At 56.0% G+C, this 14,733-nt stretch overlaps 1 protein-coding gene across 5 annotated transcripts in view; it reads right to left on the bottom strand.

Annotated features, from left to right (window-relative positions):
* Positions 1-14,733, bottom strand: part of RALGDS (ral guanine nucleotide dissociation stimulator) — a 61,573-nt gene that overhangs the window by 16,336 nt on the left and 30,504 nt on the right. For 2 of the 5 annotated variants that reach the window (XM_040607574.1, XM_040607576.1), the window contains exon 1: positions 9,152-9,638. The exons of 2 other annotated variants lie outside the window; for them this stretch is intronic. In XM_040607574.1, the coding sequence (XP_040463508.1) occupies positions 9,152-9,334 (183 nt within the window). In that variant the 5' untranslated portion in view covers positions 9,335-9,638. Of the gene's footprint in view, positions 1-9,151; positions 9,639-14,733 lie in introns of those variants that run through there. One more of the 5 variants, XM_040607573.1, reaches the window with a different exon arrangement.

The following is a 14,733-nucleotide window of genomic DNA, read 5'->3' as shown; positions in this document are numbered from 1 at the left end:
CAGTACATTATTTCTGCAGCAGCAAGAACCGCCACGGGTGTTTGATTAGGTTGGCATGTGGGAGCTGACGTACCTTGAAACCAATCAGTACGGTCACTCCTGAAACGTCAGGTATGTCTTCACAATCGTTAACTAGAACACACAGACTTGTTTGCTGTTGCAAATGCTGGTAATGCTGGTCCCTCGCGTCTACCAGCACCTGCAAGCCAGTGAGTCCATCCCTCCTGAAAGTCAAGCCTTTACATTCTCAGAGACACAAAGCCTTGAACAAATATTTCCCTGTTCTCAGCTCGTAGCCCATGTGCCAGTCCAGACAACCAAAAAATCAATTTTAAGGTGTATCGGCTGCTCTAAAACCGGCTCCGTTTGTCAAACCTCCCTCTCACCCCCGGCACGTACATGACCCACACGAGCCAAGCACACACTGGGGCGCACACCTGCGGCACAAGCAAGGCATGCGGGATGCACAGCAAGGGCAAAGCAACTCGTGGCTCCAGCAACTGCCTGGCACAGGACACCAGCCCAGAGCCAGGAGGTGGCTTTCAACCCCCCATGCCACCAAACCATCCCACCAGTCCCACGCCAACATCTCCCAGGGAGTTTTGCCCCACGCCATTCCCAAGCAGCCTGGGTAAGCTGTAAATGGCTGGCTGTGCAGTAACTCACCTGCTGGAGCTTGCAGAGGGAAAAAGAAAACAAAGTCCTATCTTTCTGTGATTTTGAAGGTGCACAGATTGGGGTGGACACGTTGGAGGCTGTCCAAAAGCCACGGCCCTGTCTGGCTGCGGTCTGGCTTATGGTAACTGCGCCGTCTCCCTTCAATTTGAACGAGGTTAATTTCGATTTAGCTCAGACACATCTTTAGCTTAGATAAGCTGAACCAAAATAAGCCCTCGTGAAATAAATGTGTCCACCCATGTGTTTACACTGCCTTACGCCAACTTACATTCCCTCCGCTAAAGCTGGTGCGACTGAAGTGTGGGCAAAGCCGACAAGCCCAGACCTCTTGGACCCCCCCCTCCCTAAAATCCCACTGCCCCAGCCTGTGCAGGGGAGGATGCCTGGGGGGCTCTAGATGCCCCCAGCCCACCCCGACCCCAGAGCAGGGCAGGCTCAGGCACTCCCCCAGCCCGGTTCAATGGCACCACTGTGCTCCTCGGGGCCGGAGAGGGGCTCGCGGTGCCGGTGGCACAGAACAGCCTCGCCGCATGGCTTGCTCTTTGTGTGCGTGTCTGCATCAGGGTGACCCAGTAAACAGCTGAAGCAGAGAAAATGCAGGAACAATCCAGCGCAGGGAGGCAATGAGGGGCTGCCGGTGAAAGGACCGGAGGAATAAATGCGAGGCTTTGTTCTCCGGCCGTGCCCCTCACGCCCAACTCCCACCGCGGCCAGGATGACGTAGGATGCCTCCATTTGCTGCCGGCATGTTCCCGGCCACCCCGCGCCGAGATCCGGGCTGAGCCCGGCTCGTCCCAGCCTCCTCCTGACACCCGCAGCCCCAGCGTGTCCCACCACAGCCCAGCTGCAGGTCCCAGGTCATCCCCTTCGTCCCAGGGAAAGGCTGGGAGAGATTCTCCTCTTGGATGGTGCCCCGCTCCTTGTCCCCCTCCCTGGGGTGCCTGTGGGAAGCTGGAAGGGAGAAGAGCAAGCACTTTTGCTTTGTGATCAAGAAAATCTCACCTTCCCAGCATTACTTAAATAGGTGTCAATGAGGCATTAGGTGCTATATAAGCAGGCAGAGGGGCAGGAGTCAACAAGATGACACCTGGGGCGCCTGCGATCAGGCTGCTCAGCCAACTAATTCCGATTTCCACAGCTGAAGCAACCGGGAGCTGAAGTTTAATTGGCACCTTTGGGGAGAAAACAACTGGAAAAAAATTATTAAATAATAAATAAAAAAAATCAGCCGTTGTCAAGTGCCTGAACACACGTGCCAGGAGCCCAAGCAGCGAGATTTGGAGCGAGGCCCCGCCCTGAGTGCTGGGGGGCCAGATCCTGCACACGCAGGGGGTGCAGAGCGGCTGCGGCACGAGGAACGTGGGTGTGTGGGCAGCTGGGTGGTGGGATGAATTCCCTACCCAGACCCTCAGCTCTGCACTCGTAGATGTGGGTGCTGCTGTGGACCGTGCCAGAGCAGGACCTGCCGGCAGCCAGCCCTCCGCCAGGCACCAGCCAAACCCGGGGGGTGGCAGGGAGGCAGCGGGCAGTGTCACACAGGGTCACTCCACTTCCCCACCTGCCCTGACTCAGCACAGACTTTTGGAACTAAGTTTTCTCCTGCCACTTAAGCCACAGCCCTTCTCCAGCGACGGCTGATGACGAAGGTGTACCAGCATCTTCAGCAGCACGCCTGCACCTGCTCGGGGACACCAGTCATGGGGATTTCAACCCGGTGCTGGGTCACCGTGGGCATTTGCAGGCAAGCATTCCCTCACGTGCCTAAAGCTCCTTCGTGGCAGGTAAAGCACCACGCAAGCCTGTTCCTCCTCCTGGCCACAGCACTTTGGTGAGCTGGCACAGACACGCTCCTACCCTGACTCGTCTGTTCCTGCCCTGTTCATCCCCTGGCATTGCCATCCACAGGTGAGCATCCCTGTGGATCACCCTCCCATTTAAAATGAGTTCGGGGAACAAACCCTGAGATATCCAAAAAGCTGATGTGCACAACAACCATGGGGCATCCTTCCCTGGCTCCTTTCCTTTGACACTGCCTGGACCAAAGTTGAGCCCCAAACAGCCCTATCCTCCCCAGAGCTGAGTTTTGCTGAGGAACATGCTAAAATCCATGGAAATGAGGACTGGGAGAGATGGAGTCTGTGGGGTACCCTCCCCCTCAAGAAACACCTCTGGGAATAAGTGTTTGTTATGACACTGGCATGAGCCATAACTGTTCTCTGAGTCACTCCAGCGTGCTGCGAGGGAGGGACCAGCCTGGCCTCTCCTAATGCCAGCTCTCATTGTCGCAACCGGGACTGGATCTAGTAAACCACATTGTCTAGAAACCCAGTAATCACAGTGATGTTCACCAGCAACACTCGGCACAGGGATCTGGCCAAGGGGCCCTGACCTGCACAACTGCAGCCAGGACCAAATATCCATTAAAGAAAGAAATCAAAAGCAAACAAAAAGCAACGTTTGGAGAAAAGCTGGGCTGCTTTAACATGATAAACAAAACTGAGGATTTGCTTTGCTCTGAAAAGTCTGCAGTGATTGTGGGGGTCACAGTGTGGGAGGAATGGGGGTGACACCATCAGCCACGGCTCACCCCCCCAACACACACCCTCCAGCTCACCAGCTCTGCTGCCGCTGCGATGCACAGAGCTGGACCTCACTGGTCCTGAGCCTTTCAGGAGAGTGTCTTTGACCAAAATCCCTGAGGTTTTTGCCTGAACAGGCAGGCAAGGTCCTGAACGCCCCAACCACACCGTGGTGCACCCATCGGCATCCCCGCCTGCTTCCCACAGCTGAGTGTTCACCCTGCCAGTCTCAGGCAACATGCTTGGCTTTGCCCAGCCTGGCTAAACGATGGTTTCCTGAAGTTGGTTCCAACCCTATGAGGTGAACCCAAACCAAACACATCATTTCACAGATGAAAACAGGGCTGGAGCGGGGAGCCTGGGGCAGGCTCAGCTTGCGAGTCTCCATGGAGACCCAACCACTTCGAAGTGCAGGGAAAGGCTGCGTGGTTTTGCTGCATCACATGAAAAGAAGTTCCTGGTAAGAAGGGGAGTGAGCCCTTTGAAAAGCAGGTTTCCACACAGCCCCTCAGCCCAGCTGCTGTTTGTTAACATGTGGTTAGCAGAAAGAAAAGCCACTCTAAAAATAATGCCTCAGCATTCCAGATGAAGTTGCCTCTGATGAGTTTCCTCTCCAATATGCTCTGTTTGCAAGTTGAAACAACTTTTTTCCTCCCCTGTCAGCTCCAGGGACTCGGCTGGTGCCTGGCAGCTAGAGCCATCTCCATCTCACCTCCGCCGAGCCCGGGGCTGGCCAGGCAGCTGTGCCCACCAGCCCCGCTGCACGGGCACCCAGCACCCCACGTGCAGAGCGGGCAGATGCCCTTCCCCATCCCAGCGTGCTTCTGACAGCCGGGCTCATCGAAATACCAACTGTGTAATGAAAACAAACTCACTGCTGTCAAGCTATGCAAGTGAAACCGGCCACACGTGCTTAATCTCCACTGACATTTAGCTGTCACATAACTAGTGACCCTCAGGTATGTTGGAGAGAAACTCTCGGCGGTTATCTAACGTAAAAGCACTGCCCTGTAAGAACCTGTACCAACACAGCCCCGAGAATAGAGCCAAAAACTTTATAGAGATTATTTGCATAATGTCATAAAACCATATCAAAATCAGGTGGAGACGGACAGAGGGTTTGGGTGTTGCAGAGTCCCCACTTCACTGCACGGAAGGAGACGGGCGTTTGCTCGCTGCAGCCCACGCGACAGCATGGCCCACCCAGAGATTTAGGAAAGGACTTTCCCCATCGCCTCTGGGAAAGCCCTTCCCAGGTATTAAGAGAACAAAAGGCCCATCCACAAAAGCCCTTCTGCAAACACCAGATTACATTGAGCAAAGCTACTCCCGTGCGTGCGAGTAGGTTCCCTGCACCTCCATCCCTGCTCCGACTCCCTCCCGGTGTCTCCATGCCCATGGCCAACCTGCAAGGCAAAGCCCCCAGGGAGCAGCCGGGATTACTCCACGCAGGAGCTCAGCGCTCCCTTTCCCTAAAAGCTCAGGAGCAAAGTTCAAATGCATCTTCATTGGAGCTCCGTGAGCCAGGAGGGCTGGGGCTGCTGGGATGACCCACACGGGGACAGGAACAAGACAAAAAGTAGCCAAACAACTCCATCCTTCCCCTGCTGCCCATCTTCCCAAGCAGGCATGCTCCAGCCAGAGGCTGCAATACAGTTTCAGTGTGATGCTTAACAGGTCTCCCTGGGCACAGAGTCCCTCCTCCAAAGACCCCTCGTGCCAGCCTCACCTTCCAGCCTACGGATGGATGCTCCTTGCTGCAGAATGACGGTCCCACAGAGCCCCACCAGGCATTTTAGACAGGCTGTGGATGCTGCTGTTGGGTCTCACCCAGCACCACGCACACTAACAGCACCAGCCGAACAAAGTAATCTATGGAGGGTATGAGTCCTACAACCCAACTCTTTCTCCCCAAGGCCCAAGTAATGTTTCAGATCCTGACTCCCCTCATCCAGACCCTGCAGGTGCCATCCCACCAGAGTAATGCACAAACTCCGACCCACCATGAGCTGCGCTGGAGCCCCCCGGGCCCCCTGCCAGCAGCTCGGCCAGCTTTGTATCCAAATCCCGCTCCTTAGCAACGACATTTTTTTCCCCCCTCTTGCTGAGTCCATGGGAGATGAAGAAATATTTGAGAACTGAAGCAGCCCTGCCTGCCGCAAATATATATTTCAAGAAAAGGCATACGTCTGCTTGGAAGCCAGTCACTAGGCAGCTCTGGAGATAAGGGCGTTAGAAAAAGTACAAGCAGGGGATAGTCAGCCTTTAAATGAGGTCTAGAGTGACCTAAATAAGCTCTCAGCTCCTTCAATTACACGTCTTTTGGCTGACAATTAGAGAGGCGGAAAGGGTGATGGAGGAGCTGCTAGCAGTGAAGCCCTTCCTATGGCTGGACCAGCTCAGGTGGCCCTAAAAACAAGCCGTGCGCTGGCCCTAATGGTGGGATGCTCACAGGCAGCCCCCAGCTCCCAAACAGTGTGATCTGGGGGGCCCTGAAGCACCCCAAGCTGCAGCACAGGACCGCCTGCCTCCCCCGCTGCAGGGGTGGCCAGGGAGGGGTTCCCCATCCAGCCTATAGGTCAACAAAGTGTTCCGTTCCCAGGTTTGCCAGTCCGGTGCTAAATCCAGTAAACCTCAGCGAGATCCCAGTACCGGAGGATATCCCACCTCTGTGGAAACATGGCATGGCAGCCTCCAAGAAACACAACTCTTATACAAACACATTTAGAAGCCTCTCTCCAACTTCTCTCTAACCATATTCAATAATAATTATTAAAATCCCTCCCAACTCTGTTGTTCCCACCCTGCAGCAGCCCCCAACAATCAGCATCTGAACCCGCTCCTGGCCTCACCGCCGGCTCCAAACCTTTCTGGAAGGGAGCCAGAAGGTAGGTCCCCATCCAAGAAGTATCAACAGATGATGTTCATCTGGCAAATTGCAAGGGGCATATCAGGTTGTGCCTGGGGGAGGAGAACAAGCTGGGAGAAAAGGATCTTCTTCCAAAGGCACCATAGGAAGCTAAAAGAAAATACCTTTTAAGAGATATCTGTTCCCTTCCCTCGCCTCCCTCCCAGCTGTAAAGAGCAAGCACTGACCTCCAAGGCATCTGGGCTGAGCAATTCAAGTTTCTGAGGATGCGTTTAGCAACTGAAAATCTCCTGATTGTGCAGAAAACAAACAGAGCCAGATTCACAGGGACACAAGTGGCTTTGCTATGCGTCAGCTCAGCCACTTGTCTAGAGGTTCGCAACATCAGCCCCATGAAAGTTTCAGTCTGTGTCATCTGCAGGGGTGCTTATGGCATGATTGTCCAGCAAGGGCCAGGAGGAGGGCCACCAAATTCACTCTGTGGCTGCCACTGGATAGGAAGGACACTCATTGCTGATTTGGGATGGACTGGAACTGGAAAGGCCAGAGCAAAAGGTCTGCAAAGCTGCTCTGCCAGTCCCTCGCTTCAGACAGTCTAAATTTTCCATTCCCTGTGGTTAAAATCACGGTGAGAACACCCAGTAACACGTGGCCATGAGACCTTGAGTAGGACCTCAGAGTGATGCCTGGGTGATCAATACTGTTGCTGCAGGAGACATCCAAAGAGCTGCCCTGCTGACATTAGCAGGGGCTCAGCTGAGGAGTGGAAAATGAGATCCGCATTCTCCACAACTCGCCCAGCAGCCTTCCAGGGATCCTCTATTCCCTGTGGGACCAGACTATCCGCCTCATAAGCTGGCACAGCTCCTCCAAAAACAGCTCTGTCCCAGCACAGGGGACGTGCCGAGCCCAGGAAGCGCAGCTCCCTTGGGCAGAGATGTCAGCCTAGGGCTCCCATCAGGGACTGATGGCAGCGCTATCAACGGGGCTCCACAAAACATCGATGGTCTCCAGGGGGTTCCTTAATCAAATAATCTGCCTTCTCCCAGAGTGCATCTTGCACAGTAACTCGACCCGAGGATTATAACCACACCAGGCTGCTGCCAGGACAGTTGTCACAACACTGAGACTCTTATTTTCCTTCCCTCTGTTGTGCACCGCGATGCCGGCCAGCATTAGCGAGCAACGTGGAAGCCCACACATGAGAATATAGTAGAGATTAGTGGCTCCCTGAGCATCTCAAAGCTTCTCGGGAGACAGCAGGTCACCATACACCACTCTGGGATGTAACTTTTCTTGCCACCACTTGCAAATGGATGCTAGAGCGAAAGGAGGGATCTGTCGGCCAGTTGTTCAGGGCTGGCCCCGGGACCGTGCTCTGACCCTCATGCAGCACAGAGCCACGTACAGCCCAGAGGGGAAATATGAGCAAACCAACCTCAGAGGATCTGGTGGGTACTCACCGCTCTCTCCACCACGCACAGGTGAGCGAGGGCTCGCTCAGGAACAGCGGGGGCCACGCCAAACGCCCCCCAGCCCTGCTGACTTTTCCTTTGCAGCCCCCATCACCAGAGATGCTGCCAAACCCTCTCCAGCACTCCAGAGCCTGCTCTGCTTGGGGTGCACGGGGGCTCGCACGTGCCAGGCAGCCTCCCCCTGGGGTGAGAGGAGCAGCACGCTGCAATCGCCCCCTCTTTTCCTCCCCCTTTCCCACTCCTTTTGCTCTCTCTGCCAAAAGCACGGCCCCTCGGCCTCCCGGAGCGCTGCGGGCCGGAGAGGCTGGACTTCCTGCCAGGCATAACACGAACCAGATGATGTTCTCCATGTACTCTGGGCGATGTCAGTACACCCACCCCCAGGAGAGAGAAGCAGGGAGGGGGGGAAGGGGGGAAAATAAGCTGGATGGAGCTTCCATGAACTCTCGGCAGAGCTGATGAGCCCCGGCCACAAAGCCAGAGGTGAACAGATACAGCCGGAGCCGATAATCCCAGCGTTGGCTAGCTGAGACTCGCCATCACAGGTCATGGGATAAATGGTTTAGTGCTGGGAGAAGGAGCCGGCACCCCTGAAATGCTGGCTGCCCTCCGCAGCTATCTGCACAGCAACCCAAAAGGGTTTAGTGGCGATTCCCCTCCTCCAGGGAAGCATCCAGAACAGAGAAGCACATCTGGAGCTGGCTCTAAATCCCAGCAAAGCCAGGCTTGGTGACCCTTGCTGGTATTAACCCCTGCACCACCAGCATGCCCGCAGGCCAGCCCGCAGGTCTTGGGCGCTGCCATGCAAGCACCACCTCTAACACCAAAACCTTCCTCCAGCTGAGCTTCTCCCAACACGTTTGCCCCAAATCAATGACATTCCTGGCACACCGAAGATGATCATTTATTCTAAGAAAAAAAGCACAGCTCTGAGTCAGATTATTTTGGGTGCCTCCACACACAACTGCCATCAACAAACCACTTGGGCTGAAACCTCCAGGGAACTGGTCCGACCCTGAACCGCCAGGCGCCAAATCCAAAGCAGCACAAATATTTTGCATCCTCCAGCAAAGTCCTCCTGATGCCTGTAGCCTTCCCAGAGGACACTTTTGCGGTTTGGCCAAGCCTGAAGCCTTTACGAGCAGCTCAGATCACAGCAGACTCCTACCTCCAGCAGCAAAAGTCTCAAATAAAATATTAAAAGCCCCGGTTTCAGCAATCTGCCCCGTTTCCCGGTTGTTTGGAGAGAAAGCGTCTCTGTGGCTTCTCCCAGCGGAGAGCCTGGCAGCCTCCCTGCCAGCCAGGCACGGGGAGAGAGGCAAACCGAGCAGGGGCCCCCACTTACTACATACATTGCAACAGGGTTACACACAGCAGGCAGCCTGCAGCCACCCCCTCACCAGCCTGCGGGCCAGCTTTGGCCACTCCACCAGCGAGATGGCAACCCCAAAGCAAAGCGGGGTGTGCGGCGGGGCCCCCTCCGCGCCCCCCCCTCCCCAGCTCACCGCAGCGGTACCACCACCAACCGCCCCCCCTTTCCCCGCTCTCACCTCCAGCGGCGGCAGGTCGGGGTCGAGCTGGGTGAAGCTGTGCAGCACCACGGGGCTGCTCTCGCCGGCCACCTCCAGCCTCACGCCGCCCCAGAGGCTCCGCGCCCGCCGGCAGCCCTCGAACATCCTCTCGGGGGCGGGCGCGGCCGCATGGTGCGGGGGGGCGCGCCGGCGGCTCACCATGGGCAGCGCCGCCGCATCCCCGGCGCCGCGCTCCGCCGCCGGCCCCGCCAGCGCCCCCGGGGGGGGGGCACGGGGCTCCGCCGGGGGGGGTGGGGGGGGAGGGGATGCCCGCGGGGAGACGCGGAGCCGGCGGGCAGAGGGGCGGCCGGCGGGATGGAGCGGAGCGGAGCGGCCCGGGAGGCGCGGCGGGAGCGCCCGCAGAGCGGGGCAGGCGGCCGGGAGCCCGCAGCCGCCGCCGAGCAGCCTGATGTCACGGCGGGGCCGGGACGGAGCCGGCCGGGCTGCAAAACCAGGCACTGGATTCCTGCCGCTGCCTCCGCCCGCCCGGGGGCGGCACGGCTCGGCACGGCCCGGCCCCCGCGGGGGGGACACCGCACCCGCGCAGCCCACGGAAACGGCGGGCGGGGGCTGCAGGAGGGGCGAAGCCTGGAGGGGATGGGGGGGGGCGATGCTCCAGGAGACCCCCCCGAGGGGGAGGATGCGAGCAGCGGGGCTTTAACCGGGGGGGCGGGGCGGGAGGGAGCAAAGCTGTAGGGGTGACAGCGGCTCTGGAGAGGGACACTTGTATCCCCAGGGGTTCGTGCAGCACCCAGAACTGGGGTTCACCCACCACCACCCGAAGAAAAGTCTTAAAACCAAGCGCTGGAGCATTAACAGCGCGTGTTTGTGTCCCAACAGACAAAGTTTTCTCACACGGCAGGAGCGCAGCCCCCCGCCAGCTGTGCTGCTGTGCCGGGAGCGCTGCCCAGCTCCGCTGCCCGCAGCTGGACGGTACCGGCAGCATCCCCGGGGGGATGAGGGGACGTGACCGGGGCCCCGCAGTGAGTCAGTGCCAGGGCAGGGTCTGACACCCCCCCCCTTGCCATGCACCGGCAGGGCAGGGAGCAGGGGCCAGGGCACCTGCGCTTGGCCCAGCGGGGACCCACGGTCTGGGGGGACAGTGGGGACTCAGATCCCACTTTAAAGAGGCCCCAAGCCCCCAAGACGATGCCAAAACCCTGTAACATAATTTTGTTTTCAGAGGCAAAGAGGAACAGGCAAACCTGTCATTAGTCACCCCCCCACCCCCCCCCAGCGCTGAGCACAGCATGCTTTCACCCTCCCTGGGCTCTTCCTCTTCCCTCCTCACACGCTGCCCATAAACCGTGTCACAGGGTCTGGGCAGCTGCTGCTGACACCACCAAAACCCAGACTTTTACGCCTCAGCTCTCTGCGCAGCTGAAATAACATCAACCTCCCAGGGCCTTCCATCCCCGCGGCTTTATTCCCAACGAGAACATGGAGCCGATGCTCACGCGTCCAGCTCTGCCCAGGGCACCAGCAGCTCCTGCCTGGGCAGGAAAGGATTAACACAGCTGCCAGGGATGCGGTGTGCTTCCAACTTGAAAGTTTACCAGGCAGAAGGATGAGTGAGGACAATGTGGGCTATTGTCCTCCTTATCTGAAGCCACAGAGGGTCAAGGGGACTCCCTGGGACACCCCGGGAAAGGGGAGCCAGCCCTGTGCCAGGGCTTCGCGCCCCCGAGGCAGCCCTGCACCTTCCGGATGCTCTCTTAGCGGTGATGCAGATTTTAGGGCTGCCCAGGCGCAGAGATGAAGCCCCGATCCCTGCCCCGGTCACCCCACGGTGCCAGACAGGTCACCTGAGCTTTCTCTGCTGCAGAAAGGACACAACGATGCTCCGCACAGAGATGTCCCCAGACCCACCGGCACGTCATGCAGAAACCGCGTGATGAGGCAAGATGTGCTATGAAACGAGACCGGTGGCGTGCATCGGTTCACTTGGCGCATGCAGAAATCAGAGGCAGCACCAGGTTCTCCAGCAGCAATCAGTTGCCTCTCTGGGCTGTAGGGTCTCTGGGAGGGAGACGGTGCTTTTCTTCGGTGTTTATCTCTTAGGGCAGTGTAATCACGGCCCACCACTGGAATTGCGTGGCACTGCTCGAGTGCACGTAATAACAGCCCTACTCATTTTCAGTTGGCAAAACCCTTCAAAACCCTCCAGCTTCATCTGACCTCTAAGGAAAGATGCAGCTCTGTTTGATGGGCAATTTTCACCGGTCCCTTGGTTGACCACTAAAGATGGTTTCAGGGGAGAAACACTTCTGATAATGGATAATAAATAATATAAGGCAGGAAGGCAACTGCAAGGGTTTAAAAATAGCCAGCCAGTTTCCTTTCTCCTCTCCTGGGAACCTTCTGGGTCTGAAAAGCAAAACACTCAAAGCGGGGTCAGGAGCCCAAGTTCAGGATGTTTGCTCAGTGTAGCTAACCCCAAACACTCAGCCGTCAGGGACCAGGCTCTTGAAAGTCATGAGATTCAAAATAAATAACTTTGCAGGGCTTCTTATTTGCCTCTAAGCATACAGCCACAAGGGAACATGCAGTATCACACCCTCAGGTTTCTCTCCTGCACCCCTGAAGGTCTAGAAATTGAAAATAGTGAAACAGAAAAATGCAATTTTTTTATATGATGTGACTCCCAGAGCAGGGGATTTAAGAAAATGATCGATGACTGACTCATTAAAAAAAGAAAATCATCAACAATTTACACTTGGCAAACCCAGCAAAAACTTTTCACGACACGCTGAGCATTTGCATTGACGCCAGCTATAAATGTCCCATCAATTTAGTGGGCGCAGGAGCAAAGACGGGTGCAGGAACCGGGAAATCCCTTACTTTGTTTCTTTCCACCACTCTGCAATCAGCACTTGGCTGAATAAATACAAGCCCATACGGCCGATACCTACAGATCACAAACCTACGCTCCTCTGCCGCAGTCTCCAGCCTGCAGGCTCCCCTGCACGGTGAATAACGTGGAGTGGGTAACACCGAGAGGCTTTTGGAAACTCTTAGCTAGTTTCCTGGTTTAGCTCAATCCATTTGGGTCAGGATTGAGATCTTAGTTTGTTTCTTAGTAACGGGGCTCAGCGCAGACCCCAAGTTGGCTCTCCCTGTCTCGTACAAGCTCTTAGATGCAGCCTTCGAGCATCCCCCTCTGCTCCATCCTCCAGCCCTCCCACCGACTGCCCTCCTTCACTTTCATCTCACTGCTCCACTTCCAAGAAGGGCTTTCCAGCGTATTTCCTACAGGACAAAACTCACGGTGACCCAGTTCCCGTGCTCAATATTGCTGGGGTTTTTTTTCTTCCATCAGGCCACAGGCTGAGCGAGCGAGGCTGCCCACCCCACAGCTTTGCTCAGCCATGCTTTAGCTGCCTCCTGCATGGCATCAGGCTGCCTGCAAACACCCCCCTGCTCCTGCCACTGCCCCGAGGGCATGCAGCGGCACCGCCTCGCAAAACCCCTATTTTCTTGAGCCTCCGCGATCCTACAGCAGGGCAGATGCCAGAGGAAAGAAGGCAACGTCAGCTCCCACCACAGGAGGCAAGAATTGGGCCCAGCCGCCTCTCGGAGCATCGCACAGCACCAGCTTTCACTGTTCGACCAGAGTGACGAGGGACCCAAACCGGCAGCCCCCCGATGGGAACCGGGCTGTGCTGTCTGGGAGTCACAACATTATCCAGTCTCTGTCCCAAGCTCCAGCACCAACTCACGAGGCGCATTGAGTAAATCCCTGCAGTGCCCCGTGTCAGGCTGCTCGCCATAAAATGGAGACGGGAACACTTCCTTCTATTGTAGGGGCTGGGGAAGCCCTTCTCATGGCTGTTTGTAAGGCACGTTGGAGGAAAAGCACTACCGATAGAAAAGAAATAGTAACTAAAGGTCAGGCTGTTCGTTGCACTTGCATTTGAGTCCTAAATCAAAACTTTTGGGGCATTCAGATTTTAATTTGAAAGACTTTCATTGCCACTTCCCAGTCTCAACTGGAAAAGTATTTTATAAGAAATAATAATAAACTAGTACCCTCTTTTCTACTTCTGGACAAAGAAAAAAACTTCCAGGCTTGTGCAAGAAGGGGAAATGATGTCACTGTTCCTGTCACTGCTCCATTCCGTACAATCCACATAAAGATGTCAGGTTAGAGCAGTTGCTCCCAAAATTTGGGGACCAGCAGATCACAGCCAGCCCTCAGTCCCTCGCAGTCCCAGTTCGAACTTGCAAACACCACCCATGCCCCTGTTTAAGCAGGTTTTAGAGGTGAGCCACACACCACTTGCCACGGCTTATAGCAAGCTCGGATTTTAGAAATTCCCTGCCAAGTATTTCAGATCCAAGGCAGTTGGATCATTCACTCTGCCTCCAGGTTTTGGGAGTTTCTCAGGGCCGATCAGGCACTGTGAACTCTTTGTGCTGGCAGGGAGGAAGGCTGACCCAGGCTCTCCTGCACTTTGTGCCCCTTCTGCCAGTGGCACCTGTTCTCCAGCTGCAACATCCCCTCCTCCCCACGGCCCCCCACGGGCAGCTACCGATTAAGCGCCGGGTTAATTCAGGAACGCAGCTCTCCTCCAGCCTCTCCGAAGCACGCCAAATGTCTAACACAGCGAGGCAAGCTCCTAATTATTGGCAGTTCCTAGCAGAGGAAGCACACCAAATCCCCAGGCAATTAGGATCTAAAACTCTCCATCCAGCTATTCTGTGTTTCATTTCCTGCAGCCCCTGCGCACAGCTGGGCTATGGCATCTCCTGCGGAGACTCCAGCCTCCTGAAGCTCAGCAGCGGCGATGCAATTATGCCACAAACCTCGGAGACTCAAGAGCTTGCAGGAATATTTCTCCCCAACGCAACAGCTGGGTGGGATGGCATGAGAAGTAGTGTTTGAGCATCTTTCATTACAGAGCGGCAAGTGACAACACAAACCGCTGTTTTTCAGGCTTGCTGACCTCTAAAAGCCCAGCAGAACCAGGCCAATGTGGCAGGGCAGGATGGAGTCGAGCCACTTTCTAAGAAACAACTGACCATAGCATGCTGTGTGCTGGCATTTCTGGGGAGAGGCGCCTTGATGCCTTCGCGGCCATTTAAATGGAAAGAAAACACTCAGAAAAATAAGAGGCAAAATGTAACTCCTAACATTAAAACATGCCCAGAAAGCCAAAGACAACAGGGTCCATCTTGTGAAAAGCACCAAGAGACCGTACAGCATTTTGCAGGGCACTGGTGGTAAGGGGATGCAGGAAAACAGGCATGAAAGCTTGCCCAGAACTTGCTGTTTGGAGAGGATCACGAGACACCCAGTGAGTTTTGTCACGGACCATCCCCACGCTGAGAGGGAGCTGTGGCTGCAGCTCTGGGCTGCAGCGTTTTCCTTTTCCACGTGCTTCTCTGCTGCCGGCCGCGGCGTTCCCCCGAGTGCCAAGCTCAGCAGGCATTACGCTGCTGGAGCCTGACACGCTGCAGACACGCCAGAGCTCCCCTGGTAAAGACTGTTTCTTGAGCTGTTTGTCTTTAAAGGCAGCTTTTATCTCCCCATCACCTTTCTGCCAGCATGTTTCAGTCAG

Source organism: Falco naumanni, chromosome 9 (assembly GCF_017639655.2).
Source record: "Falco naumanni isolate bFalNau1 chromosome 9, bFalNau1.pat, whole genome shotgun sequence".
Lineage (NCBI taxonomy): Eukaryota > Metazoa > Chordata > Aves > Falconiformes > Falconidae > Falco > Falco naumanni.
Note: the sequence above shows the minus strand (reverse complement) of the source record. Positions and strands in the feature narration are given on the sequence as shown.